Raw genomic sequence first — 23,625 nt, 5'->3', positions numbered from 1 at the left:
TTAGGATATAGAGCCGTGTCCATTACGCATGCAGTTATTTTTTAGGCTATTGTTTTATTTGAGTGTTTTTGTCTACCATGGCAAACATAGTTGAAACGCTCGCTCTAAACTTAAGTATTTCCAATCGGCTTTCACAAAACCGATGAGGTCCAGATCTCAGTGGCCTCATAGCTGCCTACAGCCATGCATAGTAAGCCTAATGATAGCCTAATAGTTATGACATTAATAGCCTATTAATGACCTCATGTCGGAATGGCACGTTGTTTGAAAAAAAAAAAGTTAAATAGGCCTAGGCCTACCGCCGAGTGGGGATATGTCGGAATGAACAGCGGATACCAGCTGGGTTGTAAAACATTACTGTATTCGTTGATCTTATCGATGCAGTCCTTGCGGCCACTTCTCCCCAGGAACTTTCTGTTTAGTGTTGACAACACAAAGGCCTTCACGTTGTGTGGCAGTGCTTGCTTGCCCTTCGATCCATCCCAGTTTGGTGGTTTTGCACCTGTCCCTTAGTTATAGTCTATATGAGTAAGCGCTTATATGCTCTAACCGCATAATAAAAGAAGCACCTGCAGCAGTGCTTATGGCAAGGCTATTAACACCTGTCACTGAGCTATGGACAAGCAGTTATGCTCGAAAATTATCATAATAACAGACACACCTAATTGTATGTCTCTATGTTTAAACACATCAAATTAGGAAGCATTTCCGCCGCAACGTTTGCTTTCTTTTTCTGTCGGTCCGCGGTTGCTTGGTCAATTGCGCAGCAAATTATCAGATCACCGGACCTAATTTCACCCCATGTCTCGCGGACCAGCAGCAGTCTCCACGTTTCGCGGGCCATAGTTTGAGAAACGCTGCATTAAAGTGTCATTAGGTTGTAGGCTATATGTTTAGTGATTTCTTTGTGTGTTTTTCATTGTAGTGTGTGTGCATTGAGTAGTTCCTTAAAATACGGAACAAAGAGCGTCCCGTAGCGTCCCGTATCTGTTCAATACGGAAGAAGACTAACTATTACTTATATATTTCTTATAACGAAACGCGAAGAAAAAATACAAGGACTGACCATCTCGTTTCTCCGCATTTCCCCCAATACCATGGCGACAAAGATAAATAAATATGATTTGACATTTAAGCTGATTGCTGACAAATTTGCCACACAAATCGGGAGAAGCAGCGGACAGGAGCGCCACCACAAGCAAGCACTTCTAGCCCAAATTAACATGGCAACGTTGCCTATGACTAAAGTGTCTAAGTAGGCTAGTCCTACTAATATTACATTTGATTGGTAGCATGTTTGTAGCGCGCCAGTTTACCCATCCCCTACATCAAAACAGCTTAGAATCAATCAAAGAATCAGCTGTGTCGGCGTTAGGCTGTAGGCGATTTTCTATAACCATTTTCATTCATTTCAACAATGGTTCATTGAAACGTTGTTTGAATAATTTCGCCAGTCATCACCTTCATTGTAATGATTAAATGAGATTAAGGAGTCGACTATTGACGGATATGCGGTCTTCATCATTTTGAAATGCGGGATGAAACTTTCTGCCACCTGGTGGTTGTTTGGGTACATTGCCTTAGGCTCGAAAAAAATCGGCTTGACGGCCTGCGGGATCTCTTCGGGAGTCCCGCGGGAGAAGGTGCATTCTCAACCCGTACCCACTGTAGTTTGGCTATCACCATACTAAACTCAATCTTTTAAGATTGAACATTAGTCTGGGGAGTCTGCACTGCATTTCTACTGCATAAGAGGCGTGGTCAATGGGCATAGTTCAGATGACTGATTGGTTGAAGGACTATCCAAAAGTGTAAAGATCAACGATCTGAGTGTGCCTTTTGGATAAGCTAGTTTGTGACTGGATCCAGAAGATGTGGACAGGAAGCAGGAGAGATAGATGTGCAGGTTTCCAACCTGAGCTGCAGGGCGAAATCCAAATTGCCGGCAGGTCAGGGTTTACCCAGCCTACGCAAATGGCCTATTTTGATTCCAAAACGGTACATTTTTCCAAAAGGTGACTAGTTTGCACGTATGCTCACTGTTCTCTGCCACGTGCCTCCGCTTGCAAACTCCCTCACTTGGTACGTCATTGTATCTGCCACTCCAGTGTTCTCAACCGCAATGGTTTGAAATGATAAAACATTCAATCAACATGGTTTTATGCTTTATAGTTGTGAGACTGGAACGGACTCATGGCATGAAATTAAACTATTTATGGCATACTGAGAAATGCATTAATTGGGAGAAGATGAAAAACACACTTACGTTTGCATCTTAGACCGCACCATCTGATAGATGTCAAAGGTGAATGACATATCCAGCATTCGTCAATTCTCACCATTTCAAAAACCAGCTGATGAATTGTACACTGTGGCAAAAATGTTGTGAAACATGAAAATGTTAACATTTACACATACAAATTATATCATGAATTAAAAAACAAATAAAAAAAATTGGCTGTTACTTTCACACAACATTTTCTACAAATCCATCAGGAGAGATAAATAGGGGGAAAGAAGTTACTTTTTGAGATATTATAGTGAAACATATCTATTCAATTCCTGACTTCCTGTTGTTTGGCTAACTGTTGGGATGTCACTCATCACACACACACAAGAAACATATATGCATATACTTGAAACTCTGACGTTTAAAAAAAAAAAAACTGAAACTGTGCCCTGTGTTTACACAATACAGGCCACTAGCGAAACAGTGAGTAACTAACTGATAGGTGCAATGAAACTGATTATTATCTTCTTCCTAGCCACAGAACTACATAACCGCAAACAGCAAGGAAATATGTTAATGAACTATTTAAGATATTTAAGAAATCTATTTAAGTAAAGCAACAAAAGTAAAAACAATTCTAATAAACTAAAGTAATTTTGTGAAAAAGGGTAAAAATCTGTGCATGTGTTTGTTACACAGACAAACTCATGGTATGCAAGGACATTGTGGATGTCATTAACAGTCTGAAGGACAAACACTCAGACTTCCACTATTGAACTCCCAGGGTGCCTCTCAACATCTCTCCTCGATCCTCGATGCTCGAGGGGCGTTCCCACTGATCTATAACTAAAACCGGATAGACTATCCCATTGTTGCCGCCCCATCATTCTTTATGTAGATCAATGAGGATCAAGGCGGAAGGGAGGACGTATATAAGCCAAATGAGAGGCACCCCCAGTGTATGGCACACTCAGAAAAACACCAGTGTTAGGAGGACACCATGGTTAGTAAAGACCATCCATACTGAATAGAAGGCATTTCCACTATTGAACTCCCAGTGTATGGCACACTCAGAAAAGCACCAGTGTTAGGAGGACACCATGGTTAGTAAAGACCATCCATACTGAATAGAAGGCATTTCCACTATTGAACTCCCAGTGTATGGCACACTCAGAAAAGCACCAGTGTTAGGAGGACACCATGGTTAGTAAAGACCATCCATACTGAATAGAAGGCATTTCTACTATTGAACTCCCAGTGTATGGCACACTCAGAAAAACACCAGTGTTAGGGGGACACCATGGTTAGTAAAGACCATCCGTACTGAATAGAAGGCATTTCTACTATTGAACTCCCAGTGTATGGCACACTCAGACACACACCAGTGTTGGGGGGACATCATGGTTAGTAAAGACCATCCGTACTGAATAGACTGCATTTCTACTGTAGCTTCAAGAAGCTTACTAAAACATTGAAAATTGTGTTCCATGGAACATCACAGTACTTCAATCATTGGTCAATTTCAAAGTACAGATAAATTCAAACTCACCTCACATGCAGAGTCGTTTGGTGTGGATCTGGATGATTGGCATTCCAATATCGATTTGGTCTCTGTACAAGAGAACACAGGGAGATTCAGTGCTTAACTTTCCTCAAGTCATAAAACCACATATAGCCATAACATTCCCGACTCACATCCCTCACTAAAAATGGCCTGATATTGCCACATGTTTTTCATGCTGCAGATCTTTAGCAAGCATGACATGCATTGCCAGAAGTTAACAACATTTATTCAAAACTATAACTGACCACTGGCAAAGTCTGTTGAGAACACAGGGGGTGACACCTCCTGCGGCTGGACACTAACTTCTCCAATCCCCTCTTTTGCAGTCGAAGTGCTACACTGGCCCCTGACACAGTGCACCTAAAAAAAGGACAGCAATATACAAAGATGAACAGGCATAAACTGGTACAGTCCATTACACATTAAAAGGACACCCTCACTCAAACCTTTAAAAGAACACTTCACCGTTTTTTCATAAAACTACGCTATTCCCTTAACTAAGACGAGTTGATACATACCTCTCACTTTCCCTATTAAAATATAGTTACACGGGTAGTCACACGACCAAGTATAGTGAGACAAAATTAAACGTGGTGCATTTCTAAGCAGGCAAAAGGGATAACTATATTGTGTGGCGGAATAACAATAGGGACCTTAGACTCGGCCCAGTAATATCCTCACTTCAAAGTGAAACTGAAAGTGCAAGAGTGAGGATATTACTGCACCACACAATATAGTTACCCCTCTTACCTGCTTAGAAATGCACCACATTTTATTTTGTCTCACCATACTTAGTCATGTGACTACTCGTGTAACTGCATTTTAATAGGGAAAACATGGAGGTGTTTGGTCGCTTCCAACTTCATCTCTGTTTGGATCCTAATGAATGAACTGGGCAAGCTAAGTGCTATCAAAGTTGCGCCGCGTGCCAAGGCCAGTGAGTGCACGCATTGAAACGTGAGAGGTATGCATCAACTCGTCTTAATCAAGGGAATAACGTAGTTTAATATGAAAAAATGGTGAAGTGTTCCTTTAAGTTCATGACACTCAAAATGATGTAGCCAGGGTAACAGTGTTAAGTGACGACTATCTGTCCCGACAAAGATTTCAGATTCGTAATTCATTGATAAAAATGTCCCTTACAAAACTACAATAATTTCTAAACATTCATACATCCCAAAATAAACAGCTGAATTCAAACTAACCTCATGTGCAGGGCTGTCTGGTGTGGGAATAAATGACTGACACTCTGCTCTCAATTCTGCATCTGTTGAAGAGAACACAGGATATGAAGGCGCAGAACTTTGCAAGACCCCAGTATTAACCAAACATTGCTAATTCAAGCAAGGACTCACCTCTGTATAAGTCTGAAGAGAAAACATTGGCTTCCAAGTCATGGGCATCGTCACCAAGCTCTGCAATGGAGTGTTGGCCAGAAGGGAAGCTTGCACCACTGAGCTGTGTCTAAACAAGTTAAACATAAAAATGCATATGTGAGTTTTACACAAATATTCAATTCAATTAAATGTATTGTCATTCAGCATCCTCTTGTAAAATTCCCACAATAACACATTTCTGGCTGCATTTTGTTCTATATTAGTACACCATTAGAAAAGCTATGCTGTCTGCATTTATGAATTATAAATGCTAACAATTCAGCTAGAGAAAATATATTTTGTGGAAGAATTGTTATTTACAAATAATTCACTATATTTTACTGTGCTCTCATTCATATAATACTACTTTCCTACTTATTTCCTTAGCCATTGTAAAACAACAGAACCAAAGATCGTATAGTAAGGAAGATGAATCATAAAGGGGGTTTTCAATGGAATGAAATGGGGCCCACTTCCGCCTCCTATCTGGGCGTGAACAGTGACGAGTAGACCAGTGTAGAAGCAGCAGAAGCAGTGTGCCGTTGATAACAGGTGGCCTGCGCAATTAGCGGAGACAGGTCAGGTCAGGAGGGACAGGTCGTGAACAAAGTTATTTTTCTATGTATTTATCACGCTGGAAAATACGATTTCAATGTGGGAATGTTAGAAAGACGTGTGCCTTGTAGAATATGGGTTCGTTACTTGCATTGCTGAATGTAGGGCTAAGGGAATGGTCATAATCCGAGATAAGGTTTATTTCTCCCGTTTGCCTCCTAAATGGGAGTGGCACTACGTCACAGGGACACCAGGATTGACCCTCATATGACTCGTCTCGCTTTATAAACCGTCTCTGATAGAACTTATTGCTTTGAAAGACAACTGTATTCAACCTAACCTCACAAGCTGAACTGCCTGGTGTCATATTGCAGGACTGGACTTCTGGTCTCTCTCTGGTCTCTGTAGAATACAGAAAAAATATATGAGGAAGGCCAGGGAGGGTGGGGTTGTGCTTCACTCTAGAAGCAACCACACCATCACTGGTTCACATGGTTCACTGGGAAACAATAGGTTTATATGTCCACCATAACTAAGTAAAACCATCTCAGTTAAGATGGCAATAAGTGGCACAAATGTTTCTCCCTCATCTACAGCACACCATTGACAACTAGATAAAATATTAAGTCAAACAGCCACTGACCTTCAATAAAGACTGTGGATGACATGATTTGGTCTTGGAAACTGTCTTTAATAGACTCTTGAGCAGCAGTGCTTGTAACAGTAAGGGGAACCTACAAAACATACAGGACAACGTAAACAGATAAACTAGCTGGCATCACCTGGGCGAGTTATGCAAATTCAAGATTACAAGATTGACCGAAAACCAGACTGAATATCACCAAGAAGAGACTTCTATTTCTTGGTTTTAATTGTTGGCACTAGCTAGTGATGGGTATTGTGTAATTTCAGTGGCATCATGAAACTGACAGCTTAACACACAGTGGCTTTTAAGACAGAGATGATTTCATTGTTATCAAGATGTCAAAATATAGGCTATATTGACTCCAATTCATAGGGGGGAAAGAAATCAAAATGACCCACCTTTTTGCGCCAGGGCCATTCCTTCCCACCATAGTCATAGGTGATTTCAGTTCCGGACACAATTTCCTTCAGTGCAAAAAGGCACATATGTGGCTTCCCTCCTGCTTCAATCAACTTCATTCTGCAATTTGGTGACTTGTGCTCATCGTTTACCAGTCGTCCAAATGATCCATCTTCAAGTGCTCCATCAATACTGCAAATTAACAAACATCATGCACTAAACAGACGTTTATAGTGACAAATTAATTTTAATTGTACTTTAATTTGTAAGCAACTACACTAATGGCAACATCCAATACAACTATTACAGTAGCTGTTCAACGCACAGTTAATTGCAACATGAGGTCTTCACTTCAGAAATCCTGACTTCTCACTATAGAAATCTAAACATATTAGTCATTCTGAACCTACCACCATGTCTTCCGCTTCCATTTGAAGTCAAACATGAAGATTGAACATGCACTGTGGTACAGTTTACGCCTATGTTCAGCTTCAGCTGCATCAATGAGCTCCCCTCTATACTCCACCACAAAGTCTCCTTGATTGAAAACAGCTGAAGTGAAGATACCACGACCTGCAGACACAACATTATTAGAGACACAAGGGTAGCAGACTATCCATTGGATACAACTCAGCACTGCAAATAATCGCAGAAAATGTAATTGTGCCAATAAATTGCTACAATACAAGGTTGTGCTTATTTGTAGTTCTACATGTAGAATAATGAATACATTAATCCCACTGTTAACTAAAATATTATTGAAACACTATTAACAACTTTATTAATTTATATTGATGTACAATTAATAGTCATAGACTGAAAACCACTGGTGACAATATCGATTCAAGAACCTGTTGCGTGTAACCTTAGGCTGGGGGAACCCTGCCTGACCTGCCGGCAAATTTGGATTTCGCCCAGCAGCTCAGGCTGGAAACCTGCACATCCATCTCCCCTGCTTCCTGTCCACAACCTTTGGGTCCAGTGGCGGTTCTAGACTGAATTACTCCCCAGGCGAGATCCTCCACGAGCGCCCCCATGAGTGTTTTTTGACGCACTTTGCGTCAGTCGGGCTCATAGGGTTAAGCGCTTGTGCCGCCCCATACAAGATGCCGCCCCGGGCGACCGCCCGGTTCGCCCGTACCTAAAACCGCCACTGTTTGGGTCGAATCACAAACTAGCTTATCCAAAAGATGTACCAGATTGGGTCTGATTGGTTGAAGGACTAGAGTCATTTGAATGATGCCCATTGATCACGCCTCTTGTGCAGTAGAAATAAAGCGCAGACTACCCATATTAATGTTCAATCTTAAAAGATTGAGCTTAGTATGGTGCTAACCAGAGTAGTGTAACCCCTCAGTCTAGCCTACAGTGCATCAAAGTCACTCACCTTTAACTGGATTAATATATTTGATTTCTAACATTGCATTCTTGTCTCTTCCTGCAAGGATGTGATTAGTGGCATCCTGAAGGGGAGTAGTTATCCATGGCATGACTTAAAGGAAATTAAGAACAAAAATGTAAACACCACAACTTGACCACTTTTCATCTCTCTAATTCATGGGTTTCATCAGGTCCCTTTCCACAGGTGTATAAAATCAAGCACTGATTATCAATGCAGATTGCATGGTGCTTGATTACTACACCTGTGGAAAGGGACCTGATGAAACCCATTAATACCATGGATGTTCAAACTGTTTCAATTGAGTTCTATGCTCTCATAACATTCACATAACATTTCCCTGATGTAATCATGCTTTGCTTAATCTTCCACCTTATGCTCACTAAATGACAATGCATATGCCATGTTGACCAACTAAGCAATGTTTTGAAGCTCAAACCAAAACCCCAAATGAGGGACCCCTGGTAGACATAATATTAACTTTATCATTACCAAAAAAGACGTGGCTACGAAACATTGATCCGAATGAAGAGAATCACGACCGAAAAATACAAAAACAAAGTTCAAGACATAGGCTACGCTGCCAAAGGATGAAGCCTACACAATTAGAGGCAAATCACTCATTAGCTTAACCAACACGATATATTGTGAAAACGTGTCAACATTTGTATGCGCTGAACATAAAGCTTACGAGGCCATTTAAACCCCCTACCCCCCTGGCCAGAAGCCCAAACTAATGCTAACGTTTGCATAAAGAGCTACGTTTGAATGCATTTTGCTAGCGGAATTGACATTAGTAAAAATCCGATGCCTCTGATGAAAAGCAAACGAAAACAAAAGACGTGTTCAGCTGTCTGCCAATGTATTCATAAAGCACTGTTATTTGACGAAAGCTTAGTTTGTCCAACACGACCTGTTGAATGTAGGCTATACGTTTTCATTTGTTAGTTAGCAATCTACCAATAGGCATACTCTGAATATAATACAGTTAATCTTAACAAACGTTTTCCCGATGTAGAAACATCGATATACCATCTTTCAACAATACTGGTCGTAACTTACCTGCCAACTTTGGTGTTTTGCTCCTTGACTAATTTATTTTTGGTAGTTCAAATATCTAGCACTACACCACTAGCATCCAGGCTACCTAGCCGGCTAAAGGTAGACCATGAACTACCGAGGCTCCGGTGGCCATGCTATAGGCTAGCATTGGCAATAGCATGCACGAGCCAGCCAGCTGACAGCCCTAGGTCATCAAGTAAATTACCTACCAATAGGTTATTCTGGTAGAATCGACGGGAATTAAAATGGAATAGAGTCTATGACTTATATTGGCGTTATCTCTGGGCTGTGTAGTAGGCTATCGATAAATGGAATTTACTATGGAATCTAAATGACACAGTAGCCTAGTTAATTGTAGACCTACGTCTTTATTTTTTAACATTATGTCGTTCAATGTCATTTAACCACAGTCATATTGTATGGGCTACTAACATACCTACTTGTCATTGGAATCTATTAAAACGTTTCGTTAATTTTCTTACCTGCTCTCCACAATGTGCATCTCCAGAGGAAACGGAATCAGCTGATGGCAGTCTGGCAGACATAGGCGTAGCGCTCTCCAAAATGTGCGCATGCGCAGTGTTGAATTAGCGTCTATTTTCCCGCGGTTGTGTGTATAATCTCCCGCGGTTGTGTATAATCTCCCGCGCCTGAGTGTCGTGAACCAGGGACCGCGACCACCGATAGGGGGCAGTGGCGGACACACAGATTTACAACATTTCTCAGGTTTTTGGTATAAAAAGACTTTTGAGAAAAACACTTTTTAGGTATTAAAACATGCAGAGAAAACGTTTAAACAGGTTTATTTTACGAGGACAGCCAAATGTCCTCCTAAACGGGTGTGTCCTCATTACTATTTGAAATGTCTTGAAAACGGTCCTTGTAAACCTTGAAACAAACACACACAAACACACACACACACACACACACACACACACACACACACACACACACAGTGGAGTTGATGTTGCCCTGCTGTGCTGCGGTTTCTTGATATATTATTCAGGACCAGTGCAACTGATTTGCCTACTGATGTGCAAGGGTCCAAAGCTATTTTTTTACAGTCTATGGTCCAAAGTTAGCATCAAAACACCCGTAGGTGTATTTGCACGTCTCTGCATTGATCATGTTTGTGCATGTGCATGCATGTGGGTGCGAGCGAGTAGACTCTGGCCCCGACGCTATTGGCATTCAGAGCCAGCTCCCAAGCCTGTGATTAGCCGGGCCCTTCGGCTCAATGTCAGTCACAGGGGTAAATAAAGATGCCTGAGCCTCGCCTCTCAAAGCACACGGCCAGCTAGACCCTTATAATCCCCCTATAATGCATTGACACAGTCATTTCATTATCAAATCCTGTGAGAGATTGGGTGTGTTTGTGTGTGTGTTTGTGTGTGTGTGTGTGTGTGTGTGTGTGTGTGTGACTGTGTGTGTGCGTGTGTGTGCGTGTGTTTGTGTGTATTCATGTGGAGGAAGATAACGCATGATTACTGTGCCCATTCACTCACTCACACACACACACACACACACACACACACAACACAAGACAAACACACACTCCTCATTTACACCTACTATCGGCCAACTCAGCCGAGGCTAAACACGGGTCAGATGGATCGCTGGCCGACCGCTCCGTTTAAACAGTCCAATCACTGCCCACGGTCACACTCTCCTCTCTTCCCAATTAGCCATATTACGCAAAACTTAGGTAATTAGCATCAATAAGCTGGCCTTTGACGAAGCGTAACTAATAATCGCTGATTCGGCCACGATGATGTTTCCCCCGCACCAGTACGGCAGCACGTTACCCTCACGCACAATTAAGAGTGTGAGATGAGAGCGATGGGAGGGAAAAGGCGAGTGCACGTATGTGCGTGTGGCAGTTAATTACATGTTGGAAAAGCTGATTATGAACTCGTGCGGCCTTGGTAGGATTGTGCTTTAATTGAATTTCGCCCTGGAAAAAATGGGCTTGAGTGTTGTTGCTGGTGAGGAGAATCGCTTTTTCACACATGTCTGGATGTGGTGCTGAATTAGAGAGGCCAGGAAGAATAACTGTTAATACCACACACACACACACACACACACACACACACACACACACACACACACACGGAAAAATAAACACCATTGGTATGCAGTGCAGGTTGAGTGAACACAATGCCTCTCGCGGTTAAGGTCAAGTTTGTCTTTAGCGGCAAGCGCAGATTTACTCCTGCCTGTGTGAGCAGACGTTATCCAAAGAACACACACAGATACACACAAACACACACACACACACACACACACATAAAACACAAGACCCCGGCATCTTATAGACACACGCACACATACACACACACATAAAACACAAGACCACGGCATCTCATATATATACAAATTATTTGCTACTGCACAAGCACATGCATACAAATCAAACACCAGGCAACATTAATTTGCACCCATGTACCCATGCAGTCATGCCTCCCTGCACACCTATTACATTCACACACACACACACACACACACACACACACACACACACACACACACACACACACACACACACACACACACACACACACACACACACACACACACTTTCATTCTCATTCTGCTTCAGTGCTCAGACTTCTGCTAATGGGCGGAGCCAGAACGCCTTCATGCGACCTCCTATTGTTATTACCATAGCAACTAAAGACACCCTTAAAGAGGAGCCTTACAGGAGAAATCCGGTGAGTTTTCAGATAAATCTCCATTTCTCAAGGTCACCAACTACTGTCGGTATTCAACAAAACGAGAACAATCGGTTTTACTCGAGTTGCTACACCCCGCAGCTAACGCAGCCGGGCAGCTACAGTGCTACACTCTGGGGGCATGTAGAAGGGGGCTCACTCACGGACATGCCCCCCAGAGGGTAGCGATATAGCTGCCCGGCTGCATAGGCTGCAGGGTATAGCAACTCGTGCTACTGTATGTAAAACGGATTGTTTTCGCTTTGTTTAGAACCAACAGTACTCTACTCTTTGACCTCGAGAAACGGAGATCTATATGAAAACACGCCGGACTTCTCCTTTAAGAGAGCATGTTTGTACCGAGATAATTTTTTTTTCTTTTTCTGGCACTCATGAGCAAACATGTTAAAGGTCAACCATGTGATGGGCAAGACAATGACCACTCACCATCCTATGCATCGACAGATAGTGTGTAGTCTTGCATGGTAGCATCCTAGACCGCATGTGTGCATGCATGTGCATTGGTCCACAATGTGTGTGTGGCTCTGTACAAGTAAACAGCAGCATACATTGTTTATGCTCTTTGGTCCATAAACAAATATAACTGTGACTGGGATTTAAAAAAACTAAAAATACATTTAAGTTTTCCTGGTGGTTAAAACTTAAATATAATCTTCTCCTTACCAACTCATACAGATGTGTGTGTTGGCGGGCGACACGGAGCGAGAGCCAGAGGGTGGTCAGAGCAGCGTAATTATGAGCCGTGACATTTCCCGTTCTCTGCTGTTAACACGCCGCAGATAACTGGCCGCTGCTGTTGCGGGGGCTCGTCCGGCACCCAGCGCAGGAGCTCGGGAGATTATGGGCCGGACCGTAAGCCGATTTGGACAGCACGCCTCATTGGCACGAAGCGAGGCGCGCCGACGATAAGACACTCCGGCTACTACTACCACTGTTGCCCGCTCGCGGAACTTTGGCACACACACACACAGCAGTTAGCCATTTTTGCAGGGCTATGCTGGTTAGCATTCATCAGACGCACCCTAGCGAGATGTACCGACACGCATAAACTTTGCGAGGAGCCTAGGGTGCAGTGCATTCTACATACAGGGTCTGCATTCAGCCACATCTGCTAATATTGATCATTTACGTGGAGAGAGGAGAGGAGAGAGAAAGCAGGAAGAGGAGGAGGGAGGACATGGAGAAAAAGAACAGAGGGGGAAAAAGGTAGATGGAGCGACGACACAGAGAGAGCCAGATGTGAAAAGACAGATGGAAATGTAAAGGGGAAAAAGTGAAAGCTATAGAGGAGGGAGAGAGAGCTCTGCAGCCTGTGCCAAGGTTAATTGACACTGTTTGCTACTGGGCTCTGAGTGAAGGCTGTCTGAATTGCTATTACCACTTCCATTTGGCAAGAGACTGTACGGTGTGTTTAAAGAGACTGTGCCTGTGCATGTTAGACTGTGTGTGTGTGTGCGTGTGTGTGTGTGTGTGTGTGTGTGTGTGTGTGAGCTATAAACATAAATTAGGTGTAGTAGAAAGTGTTGAGAGCATGATGAAGAATGAGTGTGGAGGGGGAGGACTCTACCTGGCTCTACTTTGCCATATGAATGTGCATGCATCTCAGTGATCATTGGCTGTGAGCAGGAACAAGCACATTAAGAGAGTGTGGGAGCCCACTACATGACAATTTCTAGGGGTTATTGTATTTGTGCATTTGTGCACTGTGTGTGTGCGTGTGTGTGTGTGTGTGTGTGTGCGTGTGTGTATGTATGTGTGTGTGTGTTGAGGTGGTGATGGGGGGGTGGGGGGGTGCTTTGTGTGTAAGCGAAGGTAGGCAAAGACCTAGTTGTCATGTCCTCTGCCTGGGCTGACAGCTCTTTACAGAGAGTTGCGGCGTTCTCATTATCTCCACGCAAGCGAGACGGCTGCAGCCCCAAAAATCTATCAGAGATTCGGCGCCACGGCGGCCCACTCCACCCGCCGCCACCTCCACCCTGGAAACCCCACAGCCCTCCCCGCAGACCTGCCAGTAACACCACCAGTCAACCATGCAGCCTATCCTACGCTCCAAACACACCACAAAGCAACCACTCCCACTCTCTCTCTCTCTCTCTCTCTCTCTCTCTCTGTCTCTCTCTCTCTCTCTCTCTCTCTCTCTCTCTCTCTCAAACGTACACGCACACACTTACACACACTCTCTCTGTAGGTCTTGTAACAATCAGACTTTTGTGATTGCTAAAAATAAAAATGGGTATTAATTTGATTCTCTTGAATTAGTTAGGTCATCAGAAAACACGGCAAACAAAACTACTAAGACACTACAATGCGCGGTTCAAACATATATTTGCCCACACTCGTGATGATATCCAATGACAATGATTTAAATACACAAGCATAAATACACCCAGTCCTCAATAAACCATAAAGTGAAGCGGCGCCTTTGTATGCGCAACGCTAACGCACCCGACAGTCTCAAGCGCCACCGAGCAGGCACAAGTCAACAAAGTCGCGAAAGTTGTTCCACAGATCCACGGCAACGATACCAGGCAAAAATCCCCACGTCCCAGGTTTTATAATCCACAAACAAAAAGGAAGTAATCCACAAGGAAAGAAAAAATCATGCTGTGTCGGCGACACAAACTCCAACAAAACCAGGTCAGTCTTACCGGCTTCTGCTTTGGCAACGAACGCGTTCAGTGCTTTTTGTGTCCGACGACGTGATGTGGCTTTAAGATACTTCCACCGGTAATATTTCTCGCTCCTGTATGTGTCTTCTCTTCTCAGGTCTCGCTTAGACTCCCTGAGCTCTTTCCCTCTCGTACTCCCCTCGTACATGTGTTTTTAAAGTCATTCTAAAAGTTCCCGCATCAGCTGATAGGTGTGTCAGCTGACGCGTTAGACAATCAGCTGACTGATCAGGCCGACAACTGATAGGTTCACACACGAAATAAACAACAAACATAGCCTATCAGCAGGATAATACAGGCGCATGACCCACAAGTACATATAAAGAAACGACCAATTTAGAAAATACGTTTTCCTGGTTATTAATCATTTGCCCAGGCTTATGAAAGTGAAACACATATGTGGCGGTGCTACATAGACCCCCCCTCCAGCCAGAGGCTACTAAGGTAAGATACCATAAAATCTTTTCATATTGACCACATTGACTGTGTCCTCTTTCTGTGGGTTGCTCCAACCTACTCTGTAGTTGACAGGCCCTAATTTTCGAATAATCTCTGCTGGACCTTCCCATTTTGGTGCTAGCTTAGCAGAGAATTTATCGCTGGCTTTAGAGAGGGGATGGGACCTTATCCAGACTAGATCACCCGGCTGAAAGTGCTCATCTTTCCTGCGGGAATTATAATATCTAGCTTGTCTGGCCTGGTGCACTCCAACTCTTTGTTTGACCTCCTGTGCCAACTTCTGCTGTCTCTCCACTGTGTTGTAGGCTTCTTGTTGGGCTGGTGACGGTGGATGGTAGAGTAGCCGTTCCAGTGGACCTTTAAGTTTCCGTCCTAATGCAAGCTCAGCCGGGGCCTTTCCTGTTGTCTCCTGCTGGGCGGTATTGATAGCGAAACGGAACTCTGGTATCCACTGGTCCCAGGTGTCATGATTTTGTCCCACATAAGAAGCCATCATGGTTTTAATCGTCCTGTTAAAGCGTTCTGTCAGGTTGGTCTGTGGGTGGTAACTGGTGGTGAGCTTTTGGACTACTCCCCATGTTCTGCAGAGGTTGGTGAGCAAAGTGGCAGTAAATTGTGGTCCTCGGTCTGAAACCAGGTACTGAGGCACCCCCCAGCGGGTGAAGATTTCTTCCCTGAGAATTTTAACAAGACGAGGTGTTTTACTGTCTCTTAGGGGGAACATTTCCACCCACTTAGAGTAATAGTCGACAACCACCAGCAGATAACAGTTGGCTTTTTTGCTCCTAGGCAATGGGCCCATAAGATCGACCCCCAACATCACCCCGGGACCTTCAACTATTGAGCTCTGCAATAGTCCGGATGGCTTGCTGTTATCCACCTTGTACTGCTGACAGGCTATACAAGACTTGGTGTGCTCCCACACATCTTTGCGGACGCTGGGCCACCATGCTACCTCCAACACCCTTAACAAAGTCTTCAACCGACCCAGGTGACCACCCAAAGGATTGTCATGAAAGTACCGTAAGAATTCGGGAACCAAAGACTGTGGTACCACCATCTGATATTTCTCCCCCTGGTCGCGAACTGGAACCTTACGGTAAAGTACCCCTTGCTGAACCACAAAGGCAATGTGATCCGGGGATCTTGATGACTGCAGGTTGTCCAGCCTCAAATCACAAACCCGTTGATCTTTTCCTTGCTCCTGTGCAATCTCAGCCAAGGTGGTGGGCAGGTCTGAATGACACTTGATGGAAACAGCAAAACAGGGTGAGGATTGGATTGACAGAGGCTCATGAGCTCTGGACAACGCGTCAGGAGCCAAATTAAGACATCCCTTACGGTAGTGTACCTTAAAGGTGAACTGCTGCAGTCTAAGGATCCACCGGGTCAGTCGGGAGGTGGTCTTCGGGCAATTGAACGCCCAAGACAATGCTGCATGGTCCGTGAAAACATTAAACTCCACTCCCTCCAAATAATGCCTCCATTTCTCAACAGCCCACACCACCGCCAAACACTCTTTCTCAGAGGTGGAGTAATTGCATTCGGCACCCCGTAGCCCCCTGGAGGCATAGGCTATAACCTGTTCCCCCTCGGGAGTGTTCTGGGAAAGGATGGCCCCAAGACCCACCTCACTAGCGTCAGTGAGTACCTGGAAGGGCAACGTTAGATTGGGCTGAGCGAGTATCGGAGGATTCCGCAAAGCGTCCTTCAAAGCGTCCACACTGGCTTGACACTCACTAGTCCAGTTCCACTCTACTCCCTTCCTCTTGAGATGATTGAGGGGTGCAGCAAGGTTTGCAAAATGGGGTATAAATTTGTGGTACCAGCCAGCCAGTCCTAGGAAGCGTTGAATGGCCTTCACGTCTTTTGGTACTGGGAAGTCTGACACGGCTTGGGTTTTCGCCGGATCCACTTCAACACCACTGTCGGAGATGATGTGGCCAAGAAACTTCAACTCTCGTTTGAAAAAGTGGCACTTCTTCATATTCAGACTGAGGTTGGCTGTCTGTAGCCTTTGGAAGACTGCTGATAAGTCCTGCAAGTGCTGGTCGTGAGATTGTGAGTATATTATTATGTCGTCAATGTAAACAAAACATATTTTTCCTCTCAACTCTGCCAGAACCCTCTCCATTAACCGCTGGAATGTTGCTGCGGCGTTACGAAGTCCAAAAGGCATACATCTGAACTGGAACAGGCCAAGAGATGTTATAAAAGCAGTTTTACTCTTGCTCCCTTCCGTCATGGCTACCTGCCAATAACCGGACTGAAGATCCAATGAGCTGAACCAGGAGGCGCCTTCCAAGGATTCCAGGATGTCATGGATGATAGGCATAGGATATGCATCCGGTAGAGTCTTGGCATTCACCCGCCTGTAGTCCACACAGAACCTAAAGGATCCATCTGGTTTGTTGACTAGGACCACAGGTGAAGACCAGGCAGACTGTGAAGGTTCAATGATGTTATCTGCAAGCATTTTCTCCACCTGTTCTTCAATCACTCTTTTTTTTAGAGGAGATACCCTATATGCCTTTGACCGGACTGGAACTTCATCCTGGAGGAAGATGGCATGCTTCTCCACATTGGTCTTCCCCAGCTTTCCAGAGGTGACTGAGGGCCAATCCTTCATCAGCTGTTGGAGCCCTTCCACGCAGTCGGTGTCATAGTGTTGCACTGATTCTTCTGTTGCCATAGAGACACCACCAGGAGGTAATTCCCCCGGAGGCAGAGCATAGTAGAAGTTAACGCCCTGGTGAGTGGTTGATTTGGCCTGATTCCATTCATTAGGATTAATATGTTGTTGCAGGAAAGCATGATAACTGTATCCTTGATCTGTTTTCATCCCATAACTATTTCGTTCCAGATTCAAGATGACACCAGTCAAGGAAAGAAAGTCAAGACCTAAGATCAGTGGGAACACAAGGTGGCGATCCTCCATTACATGTACTTCAACATTCCACCGCTTGCCATGCCAGTCCAGACAGACAGATTTCTTCCCCAAAGCTTGGTGAATGGTACCGTCCGCCATCACAAACCTCTGTCTTTCAGCTGGTAGGAAGACTGTTTCTGCTGGAGCCACCTGCTGCCACAAGGTCTCTTTCATCAAAGTAAAGGTACTACCCGTATCCAATACGGCTTCCCCCTGCAGACCTGTGATAGTGATAGGAACTAAGAGGAGACCATGCTCCTTCTTGTAGGTCCGAGGTTGCACCATATTGAGTTCGGCTGGCCCTCGACCAAATGACCTTTTCTCTGTCACCTTTTTTCCTTGCTTTTCACCACTTGCATGCACCTTATTCCAATACTCTTTATTTCCTGCACAATCCTTCTCCACCATGGAGCCCACCTTCACCAGCTGTGGCACTGTTGTCACCGTCCCCCTGAGACACCCTGCTATTTTGGGGTTGATGTTATTCAAAGTGCGCCTTACTATTTCTTCATCCGGCATGTCCTTCTTCCATTTAAGACATAAGGCCTGATAATCATAGACAAAGTCTCGAAGGCACTGATCAGGTTGTTGTACCATCGTCCTCAGTTTTTCCTCCACCTCACTGAGGTAATCGGTGGATAAAAAGGCTGCCAAGAAGTTTTCTTTAAACGAGGGCCAATCTTGAACTTGGCTTTTAGTGGCTTTCCACCAACTGCGGGCTGGTCCGGTTAAAACCATTGACAGAGCACCTAGCAGCTCTTGATTGGAGAGGGGCCTTAATTCAAGAAAGTTTTCACACTTTTCTATAAAGAGCAGGACTTCAGAGGATTCACTGGTGGTGCCAAATGTTGGAAAATCCAAGCGTACAGGAGGTTTGGAATAGTATGAAGATGCACCAGGCAGACTAAGAGGTATAGTAGGGGAAGCTATGGAGCTGAGGTCGGTGGAGACCGCTATTGTTCTCTGTGCTAATGGGGTGCTAGTTGGCCTTAGCTTACTCAGCTGCTTTTTCCACTTCTGGTCTCTACGTAGGAGGCAGTTAAAAATGTCTCTGTCCATTCTTTCTAAACTGGTCACTACGAGCTCCCTCAAGTCAGTCATGTTTTTATCAATATGCTGCCTGAAGTTGGTCTCCCTATTAACAGCACTGGTAACAGAGTCTCTAAAATCAGTTTCCAGTTGGACTATTTGCTCCATTAACTCTCTTGACGTAATATTGTGTGTTAACAGACTATAGTCAGTTTGTGCAGCTTGTGTAACATGTTTTCTCTCCTTTCCATTGCTTCCCAGACCTGCAACACCACCCCCGTCTTCATCAACATTAGTCTCCTCATCATCAGCATTATCATCATCATCATCATCATCATCACCACCATTATCATCAACATCAACATGTTTATGTGTGTCTGGTTTATCATCATTAACAGGCATAAAGTTTTCAACATCATCCTTTTCATCATCAATATACAAAGAACCCAATAAAGATGTTATGTCAGAAGTTGTGCTTCTTCTTGTAACAAAAGGACCAGCAGTGAAGTCTGGGTCACCAAACACAGGCCTAGAGCTTTGTTCAGACAAAGGAATTTCCTCCCCCCCATCTTTCTCCATTTTTTCCAAATAATAACCTTTTATATAGACAAGATAAATATGAATCAATCCCCGTACTGGCCACCATATGTAACAATCAGACTTTTGTGATTGCTAAAAATAAAAATGGGTATTAATTTGATTCTCTTGAATTAGTTAGGTCATCAGAAAACACGGCAAACAAAACTACTAAGACACTACAATGCGCGGTTCAAACATATATTTGCCCACACTCGTGATGATATCCAATGACAATGATTTAAATACACAAGCATAAATACACCCAGTCCTCAATAAACCATAAAGTGAAGCGGCGCCTTTGTATGCGCAACGCTAACGCACCCGACAGTCTCAAGCGCCACCGAGCAGGCACAAGTCAACAAAGTCGCGAAAGTTGTTCCACAGATCCACGGCAACGATACCAGGCAAAAATCCCCACGTCCCAGGTTTTATAATCCACAAACAAAAAGGAAGTAATCCACAAGGAAAGAAAAAATCATGCTGTGTCGGCGACACAAACTCCAACAAAACCAGGTCAGTCTTACCGGCTTCTGCTTTGGCAACGAACGCGTTCAGTGCTTTTTGTGTCCGACGACGTGATGTGGCTTTAAGATACTTCCACCGGTAATATTTCTCGCTCCTGTATGTGTCTTCTCTTCTCAGGTCTCGCTTAGACTCCCTGAGCTCTTTCCCTCTCGTACTCCCCTCGTACATGTGTTTTTAAAGTCATTCTAAAAGTTCCCGCATCAGCTGATAGGTGTGTCAGCTGACGCGTTAGACAATCAGCTGACTGATCAGGCCGACAACTGATAGGTTCACACACGAAATAAACAACAAACATAGCCTATCAGCAGGATAATACAGGCGCATGACCCACAAGTACATATACAGAAACGACCAATTTAGAAAATACGTTTTCCTGGTTATTAATCATTTGCCCAGGCTTATGAAAGTGAAACACATATGTGGCGGTGCTACAGTCTCTCTTGCTCATTCTCTCTCTCTTTCTCTCTCTGGGCCAGATGTACTAACGTTTTGCGCCCATTTCAGGCGTAACGTGCGCGTATAAATATGGGGAGGATATGTACAGACAGGCCGCAATGAGGGAAACGCGCAGACTGCCTGCCATGAGAGCTGAAAATGGCTATTTGCGCTTTTCCGTGTCATGCATATTAATTCCTGGGCGGATCAGCTGAAAATGGGTGTAACACGCAAGTACAGGGGAGGAGAGGTGCTAATAGCGATTGATTAAGTATTCTGCCAGATGTATGAAAACAGCGCACGTCTATTTTGCGTTGAAAAACTTCCGCCTTCTGAAAGCAGGTGTAATTCAGATTGCGGTTAAATGCGTCTATTAGAAAAACTTTTAGAGACAGCTGAATCAATATTCAGAGCATCCGTTTTCTTCATTGTACTATGTCAAAAGCAACCTTAACTTTTGTTTGCCTCTCAATATCGTATTTTCTCTTTCACGACATAGCCTACACTTCCCAATCTGTTAGGCATTAAATCATCTGACTAGGCATTAAATCATATCCCAAGTCTACGTGCAGTAAATAGTTCAAGTATTTTTTAAGTGGATTTGAAGAACTACTAGGCCTACTCTGTCTGTCGCTGCTCGTTGACATTTCTTTGTATCATGTATGATCGCTAAACTTTGATTCTTTTTAATGTTGCAACATTCAACTGCGCTCGTTGTTCAGCTCTGCACACGCAATTGGCGTGTTACAGGGGGCGGGAACGGGCGGCACTGAACGCAGTTAACGTAATGAAGTGATAGCTTAGTAAATTCCACGCAGTATAGCAAAGCACAGCGTTCGCACTCTGCGCATACAAAAACTCGCTATTAGCGCTGTCTTAGTACATCTATGTCTCTCTCTCTCACTCTCACACACACACAGACACACACATACAATAAAATATAACACAATATAATACAACTGCAATTCATCATTAACCAACAGCCAAAAATCTATTTATAGTCCCAAAATCACACATAATATCTACAAAGGGGCCTTTACACTCCTGCAGAGACACAGAGATGGGGATGGGTGGGTCTCACTGGGTCAAGCATGCACAGCTAAACCCCTCTCAATCAGTCCCAACCCAGCAGAGCACAACTCCCAGCACCATGTGCATGGTCTCCAGTTCAACTTTTTTTTTTTTTTTCCCCACAATATAATTCCACAGAACGCATTTTGGCATGTAACTCATTATAAACACATTAGTGAGTCTGCTGATAGCGTGATCTATTTCATTAGTTTTTAACCATGTGAGAAATGAAATCTTTCCCTCTGTTTTACACGAATCATTTCTCACGTGTAATTACAGCCATGTGAGCTGGGAAAAGGTTAGCGGATTTCGTTGGGGGGGGGGGATGAGACGCATGCGAAGAGCAGTCGACTGGAGGACAATCAGGACGAGTGACTGCCCAGACAAGAGCGATTATCACCAGTCGTAATGCTTCAGCCTTTTATAAACACAGCTTAGTTTTTTTGCTGTGGGAATCTCCTCACCGACAGTGTTAAGTCTGAAGAGTGCGAGAAACGCAAGCAAGACGTCAAGGTGCTCACTAGTTTAAAAAAAGAAAAACGATGGCAGTTTCCGCGCAAATATTTGTACGGTTGTAAGCCTGAAGTGGAGTGTTTGCGTGATGAGTTTTGAGCGGTACATAATATGACCACTGCTAAGTCCTGTCCGGAGAAGATAAATCACGCTTCTCAAAAAGCTTCTATTCCTTCTCCAAAAGCTAGTATTCCTCATCAGCCTGGTGGGACCATATGCAAGTTGCATGTGCCAGAGTGGCCTGGGAAACTTGGGAAACTTGGGAATCATTGTCCAAAAATGGATCAGAAAAGACCTTTGACAAAACCTATATGACCGCAGTGGTCAAATGTTGTTATCATAACTGTGATACTTACAGAAGAAGTCCCGCACACTGTCCATTACCAATGCAAAAAAAAAAAAAAAAAAAAAATTTATTCACACATGACCAAAACGTTGTGTGAATAAATGTTTTTTTGCAAGCGGAATTAGTTTCACTGATAACCTTTACCTTGTCCGATGCACCTGTCCTAAACAAAGAGGTGTGCAAAAGCACTTTTGAATTGTTATCATAACTGTAACAGTTAGGGCTGGTCTCGTGCCATATTACTTGGCTGACAAATATCTCCCTCTACTGAGTGGGTGACATTTGAATTTGACTGAATGTGGGTCACTATTATTTGGATGCCCCTTGACAAACATGGCATAAGACACTGATGCTGAATTCCCTGATTTCTATTGCTTGAACCGTTGGCATGTGTGTGTGTGTGTGTGTGTGTGTGTGTGTGTGTGTGTGTGTGTGTGTGTGTGTACAGTGTCTCGACTCCATCACCGTGCTGCGCTGTGAGGAGACAGGAGCCTAGAGGAATGTGACAGTCTCATGTTGCACATTAAGCCATGCTGTTCACGCTGGAGATCACTGTAACTAGAGACTCCTGGAAACCACAATGTGGAAGATGTACAGATTGTACAGCAATGCATTGCAAAGCTATTCTCTTTCTCTCTCTCTCTCTCTCTCTCTCTCTCTTTTGCTCTCTCGATCTCTCTTTTGTGTGTATATGAGATGCCTGTGTGTGTGAAAGAATGAGTCGTGCTAGTGAGGTTCTGTATAGGTGAGTGTGTGTGTGTGTGTGTGTCTGTGTGTGTGTGTGTGTGTGTGTGTGTGTGTGTGTGTGTGTGTGTGTGTGTGTTGTGAATACTTGTGTGTGCTTGTGGATGGTTGCACTGCAAAAGGCATGTTGAACAGACTGCCATGACCAGATGATCTCTCTGCAGTCCTTTCTTTCCTTCCACAAATGGACAATGGAAGGACATTCCTTTCAGACTGACCACAAGCTCGCTCAGCCTTTGACCAATGCAGTGGCTTTCAGAGAGAAACTTCATTTGAATGAATGTGTGCAGTTGGTGCATGTGAATACATGTGCCTGTGAGAGAGAGTGACTGACTGACTGTATACATAACCATATGAAAATGG

The 23,625-nt window shown here is 44.0% G+C and overlaps 2 protein-coding genes across 2 annotated transcripts in view; both read right to left on the bottom strand.

The window, feature by feature from the left end:
- LOC134099628 (cytoplasmic dynein 2 heavy chain 1-like) overlaps window positions 1-23,625 on the bottom strand; it is a 151,438-nt gene that overhangs the window by 115,356 nt on the left and 12,457 nt on the right. The window lies entirely within an intron of this gene.
- On the bottom strand, window positions 2,214-8,239 carry LOC134099984 (uncharacterized). Its single transcript, XM_062553031.1, has 10 exons — window positions 8,158-8,239; window positions 7,181-7,343; window positions 6,770-6,962; window positions 6,369-6,459; window positions 6,066-6,127; window positions 5,150-5,258; window positions 5,000-5,061; window positions 4,040-4,154; window positions 3,780-3,841; window positions 2,214-2,369 (listed from the first exon to the last, which is right to left on the bottom strand). Exons 1-10 carry the CDS (start codon window positions 8,189-8,191, stop codon window positions 2,214-2,216), a joined length of 1,047 nt encoding a protein of 348 aa, XP_062409015.1. The 5' UTR covers window positions 8,192-8,239.

This window comes from Sardina pilchardus, chromosome 13, assembly GCF_963854185.1.
Source record: "Sardina pilchardus chromosome 13, fSarPil1.1, whole genome shotgun sequence".
NCBI lineage: Eukaryota > Metazoa > Chordata > Actinopteri > Clupeiformes > Clupeidae > Sardina > Sardina pilchardus.
This window is presented reverse-complemented; position numbering and strand designations above follow the sequence as displayed.